General features: G+C 44.1%; 1 protein-coding gene across 2 annotated transcripts in view; it reads right to left on the reverse strand.

Annotated features, from left to right (window-relative positions):
• MAMLD1 (mastermind like domain containing 1) overlaps window positions 1-19,061 on the reverse strand; it is an 82,915-nt gene extending 63,854 nt beyond the window's left edge. For both annotated transcript variants that reach the window (XM_071757405.1, XM_071757404.1), the window contains exon 1: window positions 18,635-19,061. In XM_071757405.1, the coding sequence (XP_071613506.1) occupies window positions 18,635-18,688 (54 nt within the window). In that variant the 5' untranslated portion in view covers window positions 18,689-19,061. The remainder of the gene's footprint in view (window positions 1-18,634) is intronic.
• Between the last annotated feature and the right edge of the window lie 1,484 nt (window positions 19,062-20,545).

A 20,545-nucleotide genomic window follows, 5' to 3' on the forward strand; every position in this document is an offset into this window, starting at 1 on the left:
CCCAGAGTGGGTTTTTTGGTAAGATTTCCATACGACTTCCAGCTCAGGCACAGCAAAGTTTCCTGCCCCACACACTCCAGGGGAGCCAAGGAAACCCCAAAGCTTCTCCTAGGGAAGGCACATTTCTTTCCTTCTTTGAAATCTTGCAGTGATCAGTAAATTAGCAGGTTACTTAGAAGTCATTGAGCAGCAAGGCTGCTCATACTCTTCAATTAAATTATTATTATTGCAAGTAATTCTCAGTGCAGTACTCCAGGCTGGCCAATCTTAGATCCTTTTCAAAGAACTGGAAGTACTGAAGTTTTGTGAAACAGATTTTTAATTCCTCTCATACTCTAAGGTAGTAATTTTATTCTGTATTGTACCTTTTTTGCACAATCCAAGTTCACCTATACCCATTTCTTCCTCAGTGGTCCTCTAATCCTTTCCTGTTTGTGCTGCAGCTCCAGCACAAGGCTGGGTATATTTCTACAAGCCAGGTACTCACAAGGCTCTGTCCATATACATGCACAGTGCAAGGAAGAAATACATTTTTTCTGAAGAAGAATCAGAATTTAGGCTCAGACATTTTATCTTTTAGCCAGATTTTGATAAGCCATATTAGGAATTCATAGGGCTTTTATAATTTTCAACAGCAAGAGGACAGACCCTATGCTGACAAGAGCATCAATAATTAAAAGAAATTCGTACCACACTGAAATACAGTAGAAAAACATAACAAACTGTCTGATAAAAACACTACAAGCACTTGCAAATTCAATCCAGTGATGACTTGGCAAGTCAGTGCTTCTTTTGTCTGGCAGAGCCAAAATTACAGTGACTTCTGCTCTACTGCTCAAAAATGCAACAGAAGTGCAAAGGAGCCCTGACTGAAACCATGGCCTCCCACACCAGCAGGGATTCAAACTGCAGATAATACACTGATGCTTAGGTCACAGGACAGAAGGAAACAGTAAGAATCTTCATTTGGATTCAAAATTTTTATCCAGCAAGCTTGTAATATTGATGAAAAGACTCAAGTCTTAGTTAAATCAAACAAACAAAAGCCACAAAACCCCCCAGGTTTTTTGATTTTGTTTTTTTTTTTCAAATTCAAGGGAAAGTAGATATTGAAGGTAGATATAACTGTTACTGTCTGAAGAGAGACCCCGAAACCAAAAAGCATCTAAAATTCATCCTTCTTCCTCATAAAACGTTCAGAGCACTGCAAATGTGTTACAAACTAAATGACTTTTTGTACTGAACTTCTAAAACCCTTGACTTTTAATAAGGTCGTGCATCATTTGATTTTAATTACAGATTTTTTTTTTTTATCCCTTAAATTTGACTAAAAATGATGTGATTTACAAAGCAAACAAGCCAGTTAAACAAAGCTAATTAAATTCACTAGAGACAGCCTTGCTTTTCCCCTCAGTGAGTGTTTATTTCAGCTCCCAGTGCTCTGATAGCTCCTGACAGCTTGCTGGGACACAAGAAAGAAGTAGGTCAGGGTAAGCTGGAATCAGCAACAGAGGATCCCATTAGACAGGCTTGTAGGGTAATATGGAGATCGAGGAAGTGTGTGATGTAGTGACAGTGTTAGAGACACATAACAAACAGCCTGAGGACAGCCTCCAGCAGAACCAGTACATTTATCTTCTCTCTGTTATAATGACCCCTCACACAGCTTATCCAGTTTGTGATTCCTCGTACAAGAGGTGCTACATAAACCTAATGAGACAAAAAGGTGCTCACAGGGTGGGAGATGCTGCCCAGACAGGGGAGAGACTGCAACAGCTCAGACCTTGCTCCCACCCAGGGTCCCACCAGCTCCCCGTGATGGGCAGCCAGTCACACACCCAGAGAATGTCCCCCTTGCTCCAGCTGGGAACACAGTGAAGCATCTTGTGCCCACAGACCCAAGAGGAATAGGACAGATTTCTCCCAGCCAGCTCCTCAAATATTAAACTGATGGTTGTGGCTGCAGTGCCTACACTGGATTTGAAAATACCCAGCAGCCTGCAGCAAGGAGAGATGCCACGGCAGCAAAACGAGCCCATGGGGCACAAAAGATGCCTCTTTCCTACAGAGATGATGGTTGGGGGCTCCTGGAGAACCCCCACCTGGGTTCTGAAGGGCCATATGAGCTGGCAGGAGGGCTTGGGGATGTCCTCTGACAGCAAAGCCCTGCAGCCCTTGGGAGCAGCTCCAGACAGTCCAAAAAGGCACTGAAAAACCCACCGTTTCTACTGAACTTCCCAGCTGGGATTTCTGGGTGATGAAGAGACATTAGGAGAACCAGGGAGGAGAATGAAATTGAAAAGAACAAAGTGATCAATGTCAAATATAAAATGCTTCATCTTTCTACCACTGTATTAGGCTATTTCACGGAAAGTATAATTTTCTGGCTATGTGTATATATTTGGACACCTGCAAATGCAACTCTCCCCTCCCAAAGACAAGGGTAAAAGTATCATTTTTTAAAGTGTCTTAGCAATAAGAGCAGAAAACTGCATCCTGAACTCTGAAGTGTAATATTAAGCCAAAGGTAAGTGGAAAAGCACTAACTCTCCTTGTTCTCATGACTACTGCTCATACCACTAAAGGTTCAAAGTCTCTCTGCTGTCCAGACCCCAAACATTTCAATCATTAGAGGAAGTTTCTGAGCCTTACACACAGGGCCAGAGAGATTCTCCTCAACCCCAAACTGTGTAGCTGACATTAAAGGAGAGCGTGAGTGTGCTGGCTCAGAACATAGGTATGTTTGATGGGAACAACTTAAACCACCATGGGCATAAACAAACACAAATGGAGAACTTTGGTTTACTTTGTTCAGACCCCAATACATTCGCTTTCCTTAGATATGGCTCCAGCATCCCCTTTTCCTTGAAGTGCCCAAGTGACTCAGTTTTCTGAAATGCTGGAGGCCATACTGATAAAACTGCCTGATTTCAGCAGTTTAAATTTCGTCAGCCCAGCTTCATTTTCATGTTTATTCAAAACAGAGTCCATCACCTCCAGCATTTATCCCCTTCTTTGTTTCTATTTACAATCTTTCTGCAGCACAATTCACCTCCTGTGCTAGCAGAGCTTCCTGCTCTTCGGGGGGTCACACTCTATGCTGGCTTTGCACCCACCCATTTTTATAACACAACACATCCCTTTCCTGCCATTTTTCCCAAAGCAGACAGTTCCACTGGGTTCACAGAGGTTTGGTCTGAGTGACGCCTTCTTGCTGCAACCCCGAGCATCAAGGTAAAAATCCCCACCCCATTTAATGTCCTAAAGAAAAACATGTGTGTCCTAACGAAAATATGCATTAAGATAAAAGCATTAAAATAAAGGAAGACAATGAGAATGATCAGGGTGGCACTGCCTGTGAGGAAGGAAGGAAGCTTTTAACAGCACTAAAATATAAAATTGATTTGTACACATATTTGATAAAAATCAATACAATTAGCAAGTAACTGAATACTAGAAAGGGAAATTGATTGCTCGAGGGCCCAGAGGACTCAGGGTAATCAGTTCATTCTTCTAGCTCCTCCACTCTTAATAAAAATTTACTTTTTCATAATCCTGTCTGAACTCTTTGCCCATTAATAATGCTGCTAAATAGCTCTTCTTTTAGCACTATTATTGCAGATCTGCTTGAATTACATTTCGAGGCAGTTTCGAGAGGCATGTCCTGGCCATTTTGCTATCTGCAGCACAAACCTCCAAGCAATGGCATAAAAGAATACCAGCTAATGAACAGGAGCACAGGAACACTTGAGAAGAGCTTATAAAATTAAGTACCAAAGTTTAAATAAACGGATTACCATCAATTACATCAATTTGGTCAGCTTTTAGCTTATACATCATTCCTTCCTCAAAGGAGAAGAGCCACCGTTTTGAAACAACTAATTAAAGATTCTAAACCATGGCCTTAAAAGGGCTGCATTGCTCTGCTCTCCTGTCTCCCTTCCCTTGCCCAGTGATTTCTCACTGCAGCATAAAAATCATTACTCCACATGAAACAGGAGACTGAATTTATAGTCAAATCTAGACTAAATGAAGTAACTTCTACAGCTGCCATCTCTGAGCAAATTAGTTTCAGGCAAGGGCATCTTCCTTACAGTGGGACTGGAGGTATTTAATTGCTCTTCCCCCCACATAGGGAGGAAGCTCCAGGCCTGGTGGGGGCTGCTTCCCCAGGTGAGGATCTACATTACAGTCACCTGGCTGTACCAGCTGATAGAGGGTGCACACAACTTGTATGCAGCTAGAAAGATTGGTTTCCCTTTCAAAAGGTCAGATGCCTTGTCAGATAAGAACTTTCTCGGATGTTAAGTTTTGTCCACTGACTCATCTTGATAGGAAGGCCCTGATTCAGCAATGCACTTCAGCATATACTTACATTAAGCACTATGAGTAGTCCCAGCTGAGCCAAAGGTTGACAAACAATTTATCAATATTTATGAGACCATTTGCATGCTTAAATTTCAACAATTTAAGCACTTTCTAGTGCACCTCCAAAAGAATATCTCAAGAAGTCATTGAGTTGAATAAAATTATGTATGCACTTCATCATGTTCATTCCAGCAAAACCTCTTTTACTCCAGAAATCTCAACACATGCTTCATGTCTCCAATGGTCCAGCCAGACCAGTGACTAAAATAAGCCGTTGTATCAGCCTAAGAAAAGGTCCACAGTTGCTTTGCAACTCAAGCAAAGGGTGTATGAGAGACTGCAGTGCCAATGAAGAACAGAGCATCGCTCAGCAGGCCACCAGTGTAAGTGCCAGAGGGGCAGCTGCAACATCTGCTATGTTGCCTCACTAAATTCTCATGATGTTCTTACTCAAAAGTGTGTCCTGCTGCTTCTTCTTACAAAGAAGATATTAGTCTGGACACAGGAATAGTAGACAGAAATAAGAGTTTCAGTGCTGTCCTCCTTTGTAACTATGCGCAAGCAACTTTAATCTCTTTGTTTCAGTTTCCCTGCCTTTATTAATAAAGCAGACACAGTAAAACTTATTTCACCTAACTCATACATCTTCTGTGAAAATTAAATGCTTGCTCTGTGCAAAGTACCTGGAAGATGAAAGGCATCGAGTAAATATTAATCATAGCCACCACACCTACCAACAGGATCTCCAGTATGCTGATTTAGATCCTTGTTTGAAGAGCCTGTCTTTGTGCAATTCAGGAACTATGTTTTCCTGGAGTAGTAGAGCTGAATTAAAGCTAATCAAGAATTCCCATGTTAATCACCCTTCTAACCTTCAAAAGATCATGAGAAGGGTGATGTTTCCATTTCAAAAGACAGCATAAGGCCACAGAATGAATTACATCAAACTGGCTGAAGCCCGTTTACAGCATGGCCAAGGAGGAAACTACAGGAGTTCATCGCCCGACATTCATCTTAGAGCACACACACTTGTAAATCATCTCCTATTCAGTAATGAAATGTCGAGTGACTCATTCCTTCTATGTGTGAAAAAGTGCTCAGAGAGAACCAAAGAATCTTTTACTTTCCTGTCTGCCTTTATAAACACTGAATTATGTCTCCTAACTTTGAAGGAGCTACAACGCTTTGGAGACACCCAAGAGAACATCACTACCTTCAAGATGACAGAAGCCAAAGATCCCAAATGTCTGTTGGAGGGGATTTGGGAGGATGGGTTGTTAGCAGCTTTGCTGATCCTGTGAGCCAGCTTCCTGGGCACAGCGAGGTGCTGATCTCCTGCAGATGTGCCTGTGGGGCTGGCCCAGGGAAGCCTGGCATTGCTGCTTCCAGGCACTTCTGTTCTTTGTGGGTCAAGTGCCAGATTATTTCCTTCAAGCCTTATGCAACTTCTGCAGCTCAAATTTAGCTCAGGCAACCATCCTAACTGTCCTGCTGAAGGTTAGGCTGGTGAAAGTGGTCTCCACTATTTCTGCCTGAACCAGGGAATTTACACAAGGAGAGGAGGGCAGACATACCTCATGTCCCAGCCTCAGTGCTGGCTCAAAGCCAACGGGCTGGTCCTGCAGCTGCACAGGAAGCAGAAGTTGTGTGCTTGGGTCAGCTGCTTGGTAGCTGGGCTGCCCAAGCAGAGTGCTCACACCAAGAAAAACCCTTCTAATAAAATAAACCAGACCAACAGATGCCCGTGATCATAGGGCAATGGGAGGTCCCCGTGCTGTGACTGCTCCCTGCCTGCTGCTGGAGGGGCAACAGAGAAGTAACTGCCTGGAGCATCTCTTCCCTGCTGCTGGGGGAGTCCAGTGTCTCCAGCAGAGCAATCACAAAAGGAAAAGAAGAGCACAAAGGGGGGAAAAAAAAAAAGTCACAAACTTTAAAAATACAACACAGCTAAAGAAGAGCACCACCTGTAAGTCAGTGTGAAGGAGCACAGACTGACACTGCACACAGGAAACACTTACTGCTGGGGTGGAAGCATGAGGAGGATCTGGCGGGCCAGGCACTTGAGCAACCTCAGCCCTCCCGAGCTGGGCCTGGACCTGCTGTGCCTCCATCCTCCTCCAGATACCTGCCTGGCTTCCTCAGCTCTGCCTCCGGCTTCTTGGCTTTGCCCTCCCTTCGGTCCTGGCCTGTCCCTGCTCTCTCTCCCCTACCCTCATACTTTGGACCTCTTCACCTCCATGCCCTGAGGTCTCTGGCCCTCTCCTTCAGCAGCTCCGGCGGCACCACCCGCGGAGCCGGGCCTGCCAGAACCGCAGAGCAGCTGCAGCAGTGCCGGGTCAGGATCCAGCAGCAAACATAAACAAACAAATTACCCTGCAGAGACTGAGCTACCCTCCAAAAGGAAGTGACCACTGGATGTTGTTGCTTAACCCTGATTAATAATGAATGTGTCCTTCTTGAAAATATACGCCACCTAATCCCCTCGGCATTGAAAACATCTTCAGCTGGAGGGTAATTTAAGTTAATCAAGCCCTAAGTTCCACCTGGAGTTGAAGTTTGCTTCGCTACGTTTTGGGTAGCAGGTGGCAAAGCATTCAGTAGCAGTCCTGGTACAAAGGCCTGTACCTTTTTCTGTTCTGGGTGTGGAAGGCAACAAAGGGACATTTGCTGGACTAGCTGAAGGCTCTACAGTGCATGGTGACCCTTTAAAATCCTGAAATAATAGACATGTAGTTACCACTAAAGGTGCTCCACAAGAGGACTTCTGGGCAGCCAGAATCGGTCAATTTCCTGCTAGCTCACCATTGCTACCATTCTTAGATATCACAACTTTTAAGCTACAGGCTGGTAAAAGACTTCTGGTAATTGGTTTGCACCTTCTCTGTACAAGTGCCAACAGCCAAAACCAGTTCCATGCAGGGAACTAGCAGGGTTTTCTTATAGAACAGCACTTGCTGTAACTCACAGTATTTCCATGCATCTATGTCCTTGCAAGACTGTATGTAGCCTGGCATGTGGGTGTCAGAAACCAGGTTGAGAGGATAATTTGGATTTTAAACCGTGGAAATCCTCAGATACTCTATTTCTGGTTAAATTTTTGGGTTCTGGGGTAGAGGGAGAAAAGAGCTGGCAAAAGTAAAAAAGGAATTTGTAGATGATGTGTAGATCCAGAAAGATTTTAAAGAAAGGGCAATTAAGACTGCCTAGGTCAAGCTTTTTCTAAGTAGAATAACTGGGAAGGAGGGGGATGAGCAATAAACAGTTCAGCCTGCCACATTCAAAATGTTAATAATTTATAACCAACAGAAGACACACAGTTCTTCAAAACACTAAGCACACCCCCCAGCATCCAATTAATGGTGGTGTGTACAGTGAACATACTTACACTAATTGACTGGTCCAATAGCCATGGCTGCCCCCAAGCATTTCTGGAAGTAGCATTTCTGCAGCAGCACCATGCAGAAATGCTTCACATTTATTAACTTGTTTGTTTTGGACTGTTGGATTGGTTCCCCATTCCCAAGGCACTTAGATTTATTCTTTTAGCTTAACACTACAAAGTAATCAAATCATTCCCTTACAGCTGATGGACTGTAGAAGCCCTGAGCCGGGGGAGAGTGGCATCAGAAGAAACATCTACATTTTCCCTTACATCCTTCACACTTCAGATTTGACTCATCTCTGAAACTCAAGAATACTGAACTTCAACTGACATGGGAAGTTATTTGAAGATGCAGGATTTTCACTTGAAATTAAGGCTGATTTACCTTCTGGGACCAAGGACCAAGATTTGCTTCTGATAAAACTGAAAAGCCTGAACACTCTCCTTCTGCTTCAAATCAAACACAAGTTTTTCCTGCAACCAAGAAAACATCCTTCCAACGCTATGTGAAGTTCAAACCAACCAATCCATAAATGAGATGAGGTGGAGGATTAAAACATGCCTGTGTGCACTTCCATCAAATGTCTCGAGTAGGTAAGAACAGGAAGACAAAGGAAATGGCTCAGAGAGTCACGAGTAATACAGAAACTGAGAAAAAGGGCATAACTTTCATTGGATTTTGACTGTGTCTGCTCAGTACAATCTACTTTCAGCTTTAGACAATGCAGTATTAAAAAATGCTTAGCACACAACCCTTGATTTGGAAGAGAAAGAGAATTTTTTTATTTAGATAAATTCCAGTGTCCTTGTCTAATGTTACCCAGTGCAAAATGAGAAAGAAATTAGTGCTTGCTAGTCCTGTGTGTTTAACAATAATTTGAATGACCCATTGCTTAAGGAATGGGAAGGGTCCTGCTATTAAAATCCAAACATAGTTCATTTTAGACTGTACTCAAACTGACAGGGTAGAACATGAAGAAAATCCCCCAGCAGTTTTTGTTGGTGGTGGTTTTGTTTTCAGTTGAGAAAAACAAACAAACAAGCACACAAAAGCATTTCATGGAACCTGTGATCAAATAATCTTACAGAGTTTGGACTTACCACAGTGTCAGGCATTTCAATGCAGTAGCATCAAAACTAGATATTTACTGCTTGGTAGTGAGTAACCCTTTGAAAAGGGAGGAACAAAAATTCCTTTTTAATGAGTCACCGTTTGGCAGTCAGAGATAAAAACCTTTTGCCTGTATTTCTGACTGCAAGATTGTATATACTTGTTGGGGTTTTTTTTTCAGTCTGTGTGACTTCATCTAAATCAACACAGTTCATTAGGAAAATAAGTAAGTTAAAGGAACACAAAAAGTTAAGTCCTTAAAAGTGCCTCATGATCAGTATGATCGACTGGGTTACTGAACTACCAGATTAATTCAGAAACAATTTTCATATATGAATTTGGAACTGTGAAAATCCTAGTAAGATTTAAAGTAACTAAGCAAACCAAAATGAAATTATACTGAAATTCTGATAACCACATGAAGTGAGTGTTGCATAATTATACTTAAACTAATGAAAACATTTACATAGTAGATGTTACGGCCTAACCAATGGAGAAAAATCTAAAGTGTGAGTGGAAATATGTATGACAAATGTCTTAATTTACCTTTTCCCAAAACATGACCTATGAAGGCCTGTGATGGAGAATAAAATATTTAAATAAACACCTGAGAGGAGATGCCATTTTGGTCTTTAAATATTTTCTTTTCCCCTACGTAAAATTCTGAAGTTACAACAAGAAGGAGGACACTGTGACAAGATATCAGAAGGGGAAAAAAAAATTAAAAGATCCACCTGCACTGGCACTATAACCAATGTAATGAAATAAAAACTATCAGTCACACTGAGAGGGGTTTACCTGCCTTTATTGTACATGCCTTTATTTTTAATATAAATTCCAATGATATGAAGTATCCTTACAGATCTCAGCTAGTAACAAGCACTGTGATTTACAAAATATATAACCAGTTAAGGATGCTGAGTGTGAAAGTTAAGGTAAAGCACCATTATTCCCATTTTTTACAATGGATGAGTAAGAACCTGGGAACTCTACTCCAAAAATTGCCTCCACTTCTGAAGGCCTGCAGATACTCTGACCCTATGAAAAAAGTCCTAACAGTTTTGAAGGTAGAGTAGGCATTATTCAGGCTTGGCTTCTACCTTAGGAAATTTACAAATTGTTGTATGAAAACTCATATCCACATATATTGGACCAGGGACTTACTACTCACTCCACAGAGCCATCAAACAGCCACCCTGTGAAACTCCCACCAACTAAAGCATCTCCACACCTCCCTGTCAGCTCACTCAGCCACCCCATCCCTTACATCAGCTGATCTTAATTCATGTTCAGTCCAGTTGTACATTGGAAGTTATTAAATAATTGCAGTTTGATACAGTCTGAAAATTGAGAAAAGAGAAAAAAAAAAAAATTCAGAGAAATAACCTGAACTACTACTGCAAAGAGAATCAATCATCCATCCCCTTCCATCGGTCTTTTTGGCAATCCTATGTCACTGTTGTCACAAGCCTGGGTAAGGATGCCACATTAATTCTCTTTTTGAGAAAGAAGAGTACCAGATCTGACTCTGTAACTGTGCCCTATCCGACCTTGGGGAATTTTGGGGGGAAGTTTCCCACCAAATGAAGGTTTTACTGAAAGAGAACAACTGTGCTGGGCTCATGTTTTATAACCCAAATGCATGACACAAAAATACACAGCCAATCTTTGTTTTCACTAGAAATACATAGCCAATGATTTTGCATATCCACAGATGACAAATCTATGTGAGAAATTAAGATTTTCAAAGCCATTTCAAGAAGTCTGCTCCAAGGTGATGGGCACAGAGCAGAATGAAGAGATGGCAACCAACAAATTATGTCACAACCAGAGTTCTTCTAACTACATTTACCTAAACTGGAGATTGGCCACGCTTCCCAAAGGAAAAAAACCCAAACCCATCATTGCAAATATTACAGAACACAGAACTGGAAAAGGAGAAATCATCCTCAGAAACAGCCTCACTCCCTTCCTTCGAGGCTACCCCACTGCTCTCAGCACAACGTGAGCTGTGGCACTGCTGCTGTCGGGGTGAGCAGGCAGAAGAGGACATATGGCCTTTTGTACTGCTCCCAAGATGCAGCATGTTAAAAAAAAAAAAAAAAACCAGTAAAAAAATTCAAAATTCATTATCCTAGCTGGAAGAAACCCAAATCTTTGTAAATGTTTGTTTATTGCTATTTGGAAGTTGTTTTTTTAGAAAAAAACCAACAAAATACTCTTTGACATGTAATCCTAAACCCAAATGGTAGGTGGGGATCGAGCAGAAATCATGCATTATTTTGGGGAAACTGTGAATTATTTTGGGGGAACTTTTGCTTCCATGCTTATTTGAGTATCTCTCTGTAACTAGACATAATTTCTATTAATGTGGCGACAACTAATGAGTTAACACCACTATTTACACAAGTACAGTTGTATCATTAGAAACAACAAGATTATGTACTTTAATTCTAATGCCAGCACAATTATTTTAACACCAAGTGTGTCAGATCTGACTCTATACCCCCTAAATTAATTTCAGGGTAGTGGCTAAATAAAATGACATACTTCTTTGTGCTTTTGTTATAACACGCTCATGTGCAGCAAACTGTGAAGAAAATGTAGTAATTAGAGGTTAAATTAATCCCTGACAGACAGGCAGCTTAGTAAAGCTGGGCCCTCTTCAGAAAACAGCAGAAAGCTTGCCAGTCTCTCACAACCAGGCATAAAGAACAGGCAAGACTGGCAAGTCCCTCACCCCTGCAATCCAACCAGAGGGAAACACTGAAAAAAAGTCAAGAGTTTTTCGAGCAGGAGATGCCACCAGGATGATCTTGTGACAAATGTGCCTGAGCTCAGAGCAGTTGTTGCTGCAGCCGCTCTGACTGCCTGATCAGGACCAACCACTTGAAATTAAAGGCAGCCTTTTTTGCACAGCAGAACAGGCTTCTGACCGCCGTGTAATCAGCCCTGAGACGTTAATAAAAGCGAACAATGGCATTTTATTTCACAACCTAACTCGAAAGTTACCTTGCTGCTTCTGATTCTAAGTGCGGGTAATGGGTTTCATTGCCCACAACAGAGTAAACACGCTGTGTTGTTCTGAAAACAATAAATAGCTGTGTCTGGGGTAGGTGTAACTCCCAAACCTGCTCCCGAGTTCTGAGTCCTTAATTCGAGAAAAAAGCAAGTTCCACAGAAATGCAAAATAAGGACAGCCCAAGACAAAAGAGGCAGCCACATCATGCTATCCAGCAAGTACTTCTTTTTTTGTACCTGTCAACAGAAGTAAATGTGGTTTTTCCGACCTCTCTAGCTGTGGCATGACAGAAGAAGCTGTTGGTTTTTTTTTTTAAATCCGTGCAAATACAACCTGTTAGAAGAAGGGGAGAAACTGAGGTGCTTGTTGTGCACCCTGGCTTCCCCGGGCAGACACATCCTGGTGTGGGAACCTCAGAGGCATCACCACCACATCCATCCCACTTGATTCAGCTGGAGCTCCACAGGGGGAAGGTGCAAAGCCCTGGCTTCCCCCTGGGCTAATAGTGGTGCCACGGAATAGATTGCCTGACATGGGGTGAAACAGCAACACCGTTAACACCCTCCCCTGCAGAGGTAATCTATATCACAGGCTGAGCTCCCAGCTTTTCCTGCCTAAACAGGGAAGCACAACAGGCAGCTGAGAGCTTGAATCACCAGGTAAATCCCAAAGATAAAGGAAAAAAAAACCACCAACCAACCAACCACCAAAAAAAAAAAAAAAAAAAAAAAAGGCACCAACAAACCTGTATTGCAATAAAGTAAAATCAAAACAGGGGGCTTGTGGAGACTGCAGATCAGTGTGGGGGTGCATTAACACCACTGGTACTACCTACCCAGATCATCAATTATTAACAAATTAGGACATGCCTGATGGGGTACTTATGCAACACTATCAATAAAACTGCCAAGTCCCTTGCAGGGCCAAACGAAATCCCACATCCCTCTGCATCTCCCACCCCTGGGCCCTGCTGCCATTTCACTGGCCACATGGAAACAGCCACTGGCCACCAGCTCCCTGGGCACAATCTATGTCCCCAAGCCGGTCCAGCTGGCTGGGCTGTGATACAGAGAGAAGGAAGGAAACCCACACCTCTTTCCACTGCTCTACCCTTTGAGTACTACTGCTCCCCTACAGGACCCAAGGGCCTGCTAAAATTCAGCCAAGACCCTTCACCCTCCTTTATTTCCATTGCATTTCCTCTAACAGGTGAGAGCAAGCCCCTTGCCTACTCCAGGCCCTTATCCTTGAGACTCAGATTTGGTCCTACAATTAAGGACCAAATTAATTTATTTATCTACTATAAAATAAAAAAAGCATGCTAGGCTGGGCCCTGGCAAGAGCAAAACTGGTTGCCAGGCCTAGCAAACACCTTCCAGTTCATCTGAGATGCACACGAAAGTAAACAGCTCTAGCAAAAAAGATACTGCAACTTTGCAAGTAAATGCTGCACAGTTAAGTATTTTCCTCTTGAAGGAAAGAATGACTTTAAGTGACACATTTTCTTCCATTTAAAAAGAAAAAAAAAATTATCAGTAAGGAGCCTTCCCAAGAGGGATAAAGGCTCTTTGTAGCTCATTTATTTGCATTTGCCAGCTACTCCTCTCTGACTGCATCACCTCTGGTAGTGCAACTGGTGACTTCAAAAACGATGGAGTTCTATCCCAAGAGCCATGAGCCCTGCTTACACTGTCATCCTGAAATATGCTTTCATTTGGAACAGAGCTAACAGGCTGGTACATAGCAATTGTAGTGAAAAATATCTACCGGTAGAGAAGGACATAAATTGAAAACTTTAACTGACAAAGACTCCAGTTTTCTGTGCAAAGCAGTAGCAGTAATAATCGAGTACATGGGAGGAAGACCATGATCAAGCACAAACTGTTTGGCAAAGTTTTTTTGCCAGACTTCAGCTTCTGTCAGCCCTGAAATGGGTTACAGAAAGTTAAAACTCTGTTATTGGACACTGCCTATTCTGCAGTGCTGTTTGCCTTGGTTTTTCTTTTGTGGGAGTTTTTAGGTTTGTGTTCTGTTATTTTGGGGTGGTGTTTTTTTGTTTGTTTGCTTGTTTTCCCAATAAAACAGTATTGTTCTTTTGTTATTTTCACTTAAAACAATACTCCAGTATCTTCCAGTATCTGGTCTAACCTGAAACAACACTAACGAGGGTAGTTCTAGATGCCTAAACAGTTTTTTCACATATCTGTTAAGCAATTGCCTTTTTGGTGCCCCCCCCCTCACTGGTGGAGAAAACAAAACTTACAATGGTATCGTGCACATTTGGCATTTTACAGAAATGCTCTGAAGTTCCCCTTCAAAATTACTGGCAAGGAATGAAGTTACGCATAATTTTAGCACTCAACATCTGAAAAAATTAGAACAGTCCCAACTGTTCTTTGAGTTGTATAAAAGAACAGTTGAAAAACTTACAGTTGGCTGGTGCTACCTAGGTTACCCATCAATGGCATTGAAACTGGTATATTATTAAGAGAGGTGTATGATGGGAATTGGTTTATTGTGCTGATCCATAGTAACCAACTCCTGTTCGTCCATCATTTATCTCTCTCACCAGCGACATATGGGTTTGTCTATTCACAGTCTCAGCATTCTCTCTGCTCCAACAAACAGTCAGCCTTTTCTGCTGGGATAAGGAGATTTTTTAGTTACATCCATTATGTGCGTATCAACATTTATGGCAGGAAGATAATTGCCAAAGAGCTCAGGGGGATAAAAGCTCCCTCTTTATAACACAACCCCCCTTTAAAAAATCAATATTGATAGAAAACAGTTCAACGCAAAGCTTTGGTGTGTCTACTGCTTCCTTCAGTTCAAAATACTTTTTTTTTTTTAAATGTAGCAAGTCAAACTGGAACATCAGGTACAAAGCCTTTGTAATAAGTTACACTACTCTCTTCCCAAAGAGGAAAAAATAGCAGTGTTGCTTCAAGAAGTGAGTGGCAAATGTGTCAGATACAAAGATGGTTCCTTGGAGAGGTGCCAGCATCATTTAAATTGATTTAGATACCTTTATTTGGAGACCATACCCATTACTAATGAGTCGTAACTTATAGTCACCTTCTCCCAAATGCTGAAAAATGCTGACACTCAGAAACAGACAGCACAAGGGAACAATGACAACCTGGGGATCTTGCCTTTTTCCCTATTTAAGCAGCTCAGACAGTCCTCTACTACTTCATCCCCCAGTTTGGATAAATCCGTTTGTCACAGCTTCCACAAGATTTACTTCACTTTCCCATGGCTGTGTACTCATAAAAGTTATTTTAAGGCAACTTCCATCAGAGTAGCAAGTAGCACAGGACATTTATTGATTAACTGACTGGGAACCACTGAGTTGCACTGTACTTAACCTATGGGACAACTCAGGGATTTTACTTACTGTTACCCTTGCCCTTGTGTTACCTTCTGACTTCCTAACTTTTGTCACTCTCAGGTAGCTGGTTCCTAGGTTAATCCTTGTTATAATGCTGCATCCAGGCAGGTTAGTGACCATTTAAGTCAGGACAGGAGTGCCAGCCTGACACCTTGGTTCATGAACTCTTGCAGTAAATCTTCCTGCATGTTCAGAAAGCATCTAGCACAATAGTTCCCTAATCCCATTTTAAATCTCTGAAAGCTACCACATTGTAACATTCATAACAAGGTCACTAAAAAAACCCCAAACACACTGTATTTATAAAACACTTATCCCTGTGTGAGAGGAAGCCATAAAAAAAAAAAAAATTTTAAAAATTATAAATGCCTCCTGAAATTACTAGCCCTCCCCAAACCCTTCAACAACTAAAAAAAATATCTTAGCTTTAAAAAAATCTAAGCAACTTTGCAGGTCCGAAGTACTTAGTTACAAGGGACTGAAAGTGTAGTCCTGTCAATATTTGCTTTTCTGATTCGGAAGTATTAGTTAAACGGATTAAAAATAGAGATGAAAAAGCCTCAAACTAAAAAAAAAAAAAACCAACAAACACCACTCTGAAAAAAACCAACCCTAAATTAAATTCAACCTGCTCAATTCTTAACACTGAACAGCTCTTCATTCACCTGCTTTACAATATAAACTATTTGTTTTCTATCCCTGAGCAACAGACTATTTCCTGGTTGAGTTTAAAAACTCAGTGACGTTCCAATTTCAACCCACACATGTGTGTCACTGTCAACGTCAGTGGCAGGAAAACATTAGAAGTCACCCCTTGCTAATGCTTTCCTAACATGGAATTTCCTCGTATCTCGCTCCCTCAGCCCACCTCCTCCCCTTAGCTGAGAGCATCTTTCCGAAATTGCTTTTTTTTTCTTTTTTTTTCTTTTTTTTTTTTTTTTCTTCCAAACATATGGCAGGAAGAGAGAACTGAAAATGGTCAGTGCCAGAACTAGATCGCTGCTTTTTTAGGTGCTAGTATGTAACTTACTCCAACTGCTCCTGCCTGCCTTTCGCTTGGGGAGGGCGGCCGTGGGCAGGCAAAGCCCTCCCCGTGGGCTTCTCTCACCCATGCGGATTCTCGTCTCCCCACCACCCCCCGCACTGCTTCCCGCACGGTAATGCACAAAAACACGGGTCGCCCACCTTGTGGGTGGGGGGGAGAAAAAGTGATGGGGGAAGGCAGGGGGCAAAGCTGCCGCTTCTCCGCGGGATGCCCGTGCCCCAGCCTCCGGGGGGTGTGGGCAGCAAGCAGCTGCTCTGTCCGGCAGGTTCAAGGCCCTTCCGTCTCCCTCTCTCCTGGAGGCACCATATGGTCCATCTCGCACATCAGCAGCTTTATTTCCCCAGCAGCTCGGCCCAGAGGGGGAGCCACGGGAGGGGGCAGCTCTATCCCCCCCCACACACCCCCTCCCCCAAAACAGCCCCCCGGGGCACAAGCATTAGGCATTACCCAGGGATTACAGGGATAAGCGGGCAAACACTCACATTATATAAGAGTGGTAGCACCTCTCCCCTCCTGGACCTCCCACCTCCCCTCTGCCCACCCACCCAACAAGCCGGGGTGGCCGCACGGCTGCCGGGGGAGCCCGGAGCCTCCGCCCCCGGCGCGGGGAAGGGGCCAGACGCGGATAATCTCCCCGCTGGCGGATCGGGGGAGGGACTGCGGGGTCCCCCCCGCTGCCGGGGGAGGAGGAGGAGGAGGCCGGTTCCTCGCCGTGCAGCGCCCGTGCCCGGAGGAGCACGGAGGTACCCGAAAGGCTCCGCCGCTTCCGACGGGAGGAGCCGGGGGCGACCGCGCGTCCTCACCCCGCACCGAGGAAAGGACCCGGCCGATCGCGGCTCCTCCCTGCCCCGCTCCCCTCCCCCGCCGCCCTGCTGGGAGCACCGCGGAAAACAAAAGCGGCCTTTTAATTTATTGTTCCGGGGGAGGGAGGAGAGGGGGGGTGGGGGGGGAACCAAGGGGTGGCGAGGGAGGTGGGGGGCGGTGTGAAAGGAAACCAAAGCCCGTTTTCTTCCAAGAAACGGCCGTTCTCCCTGGGATCCCTCCGAGTCACCCTGGTGACAACCCCCTGCCAGCCAAGCCCGAACAAAAGCCGCGGTGCCCTCGGCTCCGCCACCCCCCCGGGCAGAGCAACAGGCCGAGGAGGGCGGCGGAGGAGGGACCGGGAGGAGGGATCGCCGATTGACGGGGGGGAGAGGGGCAGCCCCTGCCTTAGGAGGAGACGTGGGACCGAGTCAGTGAGCGCCTTGTTTATCCTGCAATTGCTCTGAACCCCGATCTTAATCACAGGATGAGAAACCAAAACAGTTTAAATCGTGAGTCAGCATGCGTTTTATTTTAAATACTTGTATAGTCTCGGAGAGAGTGGCAAACGCGCCGGGTTTGCACCATCTCCCTCACTTCTGGGCTATTCCCGTCTAGAGAAACGCGCACGCAGACGCGCAACCTACCCAAAAAGGAGGCTGAGGGTTTGTCTCCACACTCTTTTCAGGAATAACCCAGGGTTCCTTCTGGGTTCGGCGGAGCCTTTTGTTCAAAATCCTGCCTATATAACGTGCGCTTCAGACTCTCAAAATGACCAGGCAACACCTGACCAAGCAACGCTGCCAACACCAACATCAATACCGGAGTTGCTAAAAAATAATAATAATAGAGCCTAGCGCTAGCCCCTCTACGCGTGCCACCTTCCCGGAGGCGTCCCCGTGCCGTGACGGGTTTCTCTCTCCCTGCCCGTTTAAGTTTAAAAGAAAATTCCCCCGCGATGTGGCTGAGCGAGCCCGGCTGTGTTCACACTGGGCTACGACGAGCCGGGTGGACCGGCAGCTCCCCAGGCCGGGGCTGGCAGCATCCATCGCCTCCCGTGGCCATACGAGCCGTGACCCGACAGTCCAGCAGCGTCCCCACCGTGGCCGCCCGGAGCCAGCCCCCCCGCCGGAGCCCGCACCGCCCCGCAGATCACCTTGTCTGTCCACCACCATTTTAAACACCACAGACCCCTTTTCCCTCCCTCCCTCCCTCCGCCAGCGATAGCCGCCCTTCTCTCCTCGGGCTGATACCCCCAGAACGGAGAGCGAAAGCCGTACCCCAAGTTTTTGGGTTCTCCTCTCCCGAACCCCGGCGCAGCCCCCTCTCCCCCAGCCCGCCCCGGCAGGGCAGAGCTACCGCACGGTGGGCACTTTGGGGAACCGCGTCTGCAAACTTTACAGCCCCGACCGAAAGCGGCTCCGGCCGCGCCGGGCAATTATTCCGAGGGTGTTTAAGTCCTTTTAAATCAACTCCTACTTTTCCAGTCCGTACCCATTTCAAATGCTACTTACTGGAATATGTGGCTCCATGCGTGGTGCTTCTACCCGCTGGGAAACCAGCAGCATCTTGGATTGGGGATCAGCCGGCTTTTAGATCCACTTTGGCTGTATTTAGCAAAACCCAGCACCGCAGAGGACTCCGAGACTGTTTTCTCCTTTTAGGTTCCAGACAAGTTCATCCTGGCGTTGCAGTTTGCTAATGATTCACTGTCTGTCTCAATCTGCTCACTACATTTCCATCAACCCACAGCTTCCTCACTTAGAAGGTGGAGTTTGTGGGGTTTAAGTTACTGATAGGCATATCTAAGTGCTGTGTCACTCAAAGAGGAGGAGACACACACACACACACTCTCACACACACAGACACACGCACTCTCACACACGGCCGGCTCCAGGCTTAAAGGGGAAGTAACACTTTCTTGTCTTTACAAACCGGAGACCTCAGAGATCCAAGGGTTATTTTTTTCTTCTTCTGTGCACGACGACGAAAAGCACGCAGCCTACGGAGAGTATTTTAATACGCAGAAAGCAGCTTAGCGTGTCTAGCACCTTCTTTGTAGACCTTCAAGCTCATTTGGTACAAAAGTAGGGGAGCTCAGAAATATACTGGCAATTAATGGATAATTATTTTTTTTTTCCAAATTAAAGTGCAAAAATCATTGAAAAGATAGCCCGAGGCACGAAGTGTAAAGGTTTGAGTCGTTCTTAAGTGTACTTTCCTATCTCTTTATGCCATTAGGATACACTATTCAGCACTCTTATCACTCATAAAAGGGTTAAATTCATCTCACACAGGTGAACCCAGGTTACCGAGAAGGAAACAGCGGAGTTGCTTCGTTTTCCCCTTTTGTGCTATGCACATGCATTTCTGAAGACAGATACAATTCTGAATAGTGAGCTCCCATGAAACCACACACTTCTCCTAGGACTATAAATGTGCTTCTTACAAGATGCAATCTCTGAATATTAATTTTGACAGACCATCAACTGAAAGCTGAGAACCTATTCAGACCTCCTCTTGGATTGTGCAGGAAGAAGTGGGAAGAGCAATCTTTAGGCAGCTGGGAGAGCACACAAATAATTAGAGTCCACAAATAATTGCTTGTGTAATTTAATTTTGTTACCTTGCTAAATCAGGATGATTGTCACTCCTGTCCTGATACACTGGAGATGCCAGAAACCCTGTAGGGGTACACAGACTCAATGGATGAGGTGCAGAAGACACAGAGTACCATTTCTAATAAAACACCTTTTTTTTTTTTTTTTTTTTTTTTTTTTTCTGGTCATTCCTAAGAAGTAGTATTAGCAAATTATACTCTATGAAATTGAGAATAGTTATTTGAATAAAAATCAGTTATCTGTGATCAAATACATACAAGAGGACCAAGAATCTGGCCTCAATTTCCTGAAGTTCGCTACACAGCAATCATCTTTAAGTGGCAATTAAGTTACAAACCAAACCCATCTTTGTAGCCCAAGTTAATAAATACAAGGAAGAGCAGAGAAAATTTTGTTTCCACCTTTGCTGAAGCCTCTAGCTTTGCTTTGACTGCTGTAACCATGGGACTACTACTCTGGGTAGTTATTTGTGTCACTTCAGTTCGGATTGTTTAGAAGTTTATTGGTTTGCTTTTATAATGACAAAAATTTATTTAGATTACTTTGAAGTATTTTGTAACTGAAAAATAGAAGCACAAAAATAATAAACCTGTGTGGCTGTCAGCACCCTGAATTCTACAGACTCTGAGGGCCAAATCTGAAAAGGATTTGGTGTCTAAGGGAGGCATAGTGACATCTGATGTTTGGGCTCGTGGGGCTGCCCAGACTGAATCTGCAACCCTGCCTGAGGTGCCAGTGCTCAAACACAGCATTTTGGGATAAGCATGGGATCTAAAAGAGCCAACACGCTCAGCAGAAGTCACC

This window comes from Heliangelus exortis, chromosome 14 (assembly GCF_036169615.1).
Source record: "Heliangelus exortis chromosome 14, bHelExo1.hap1, whole genome shotgun sequence".
Classification (NCBI taxonomy): Eukaryota; Metazoa; Chordata; class Aves; order Apodiformes; family Trochilidae; genus Heliangelus; species Heliangelus exortis.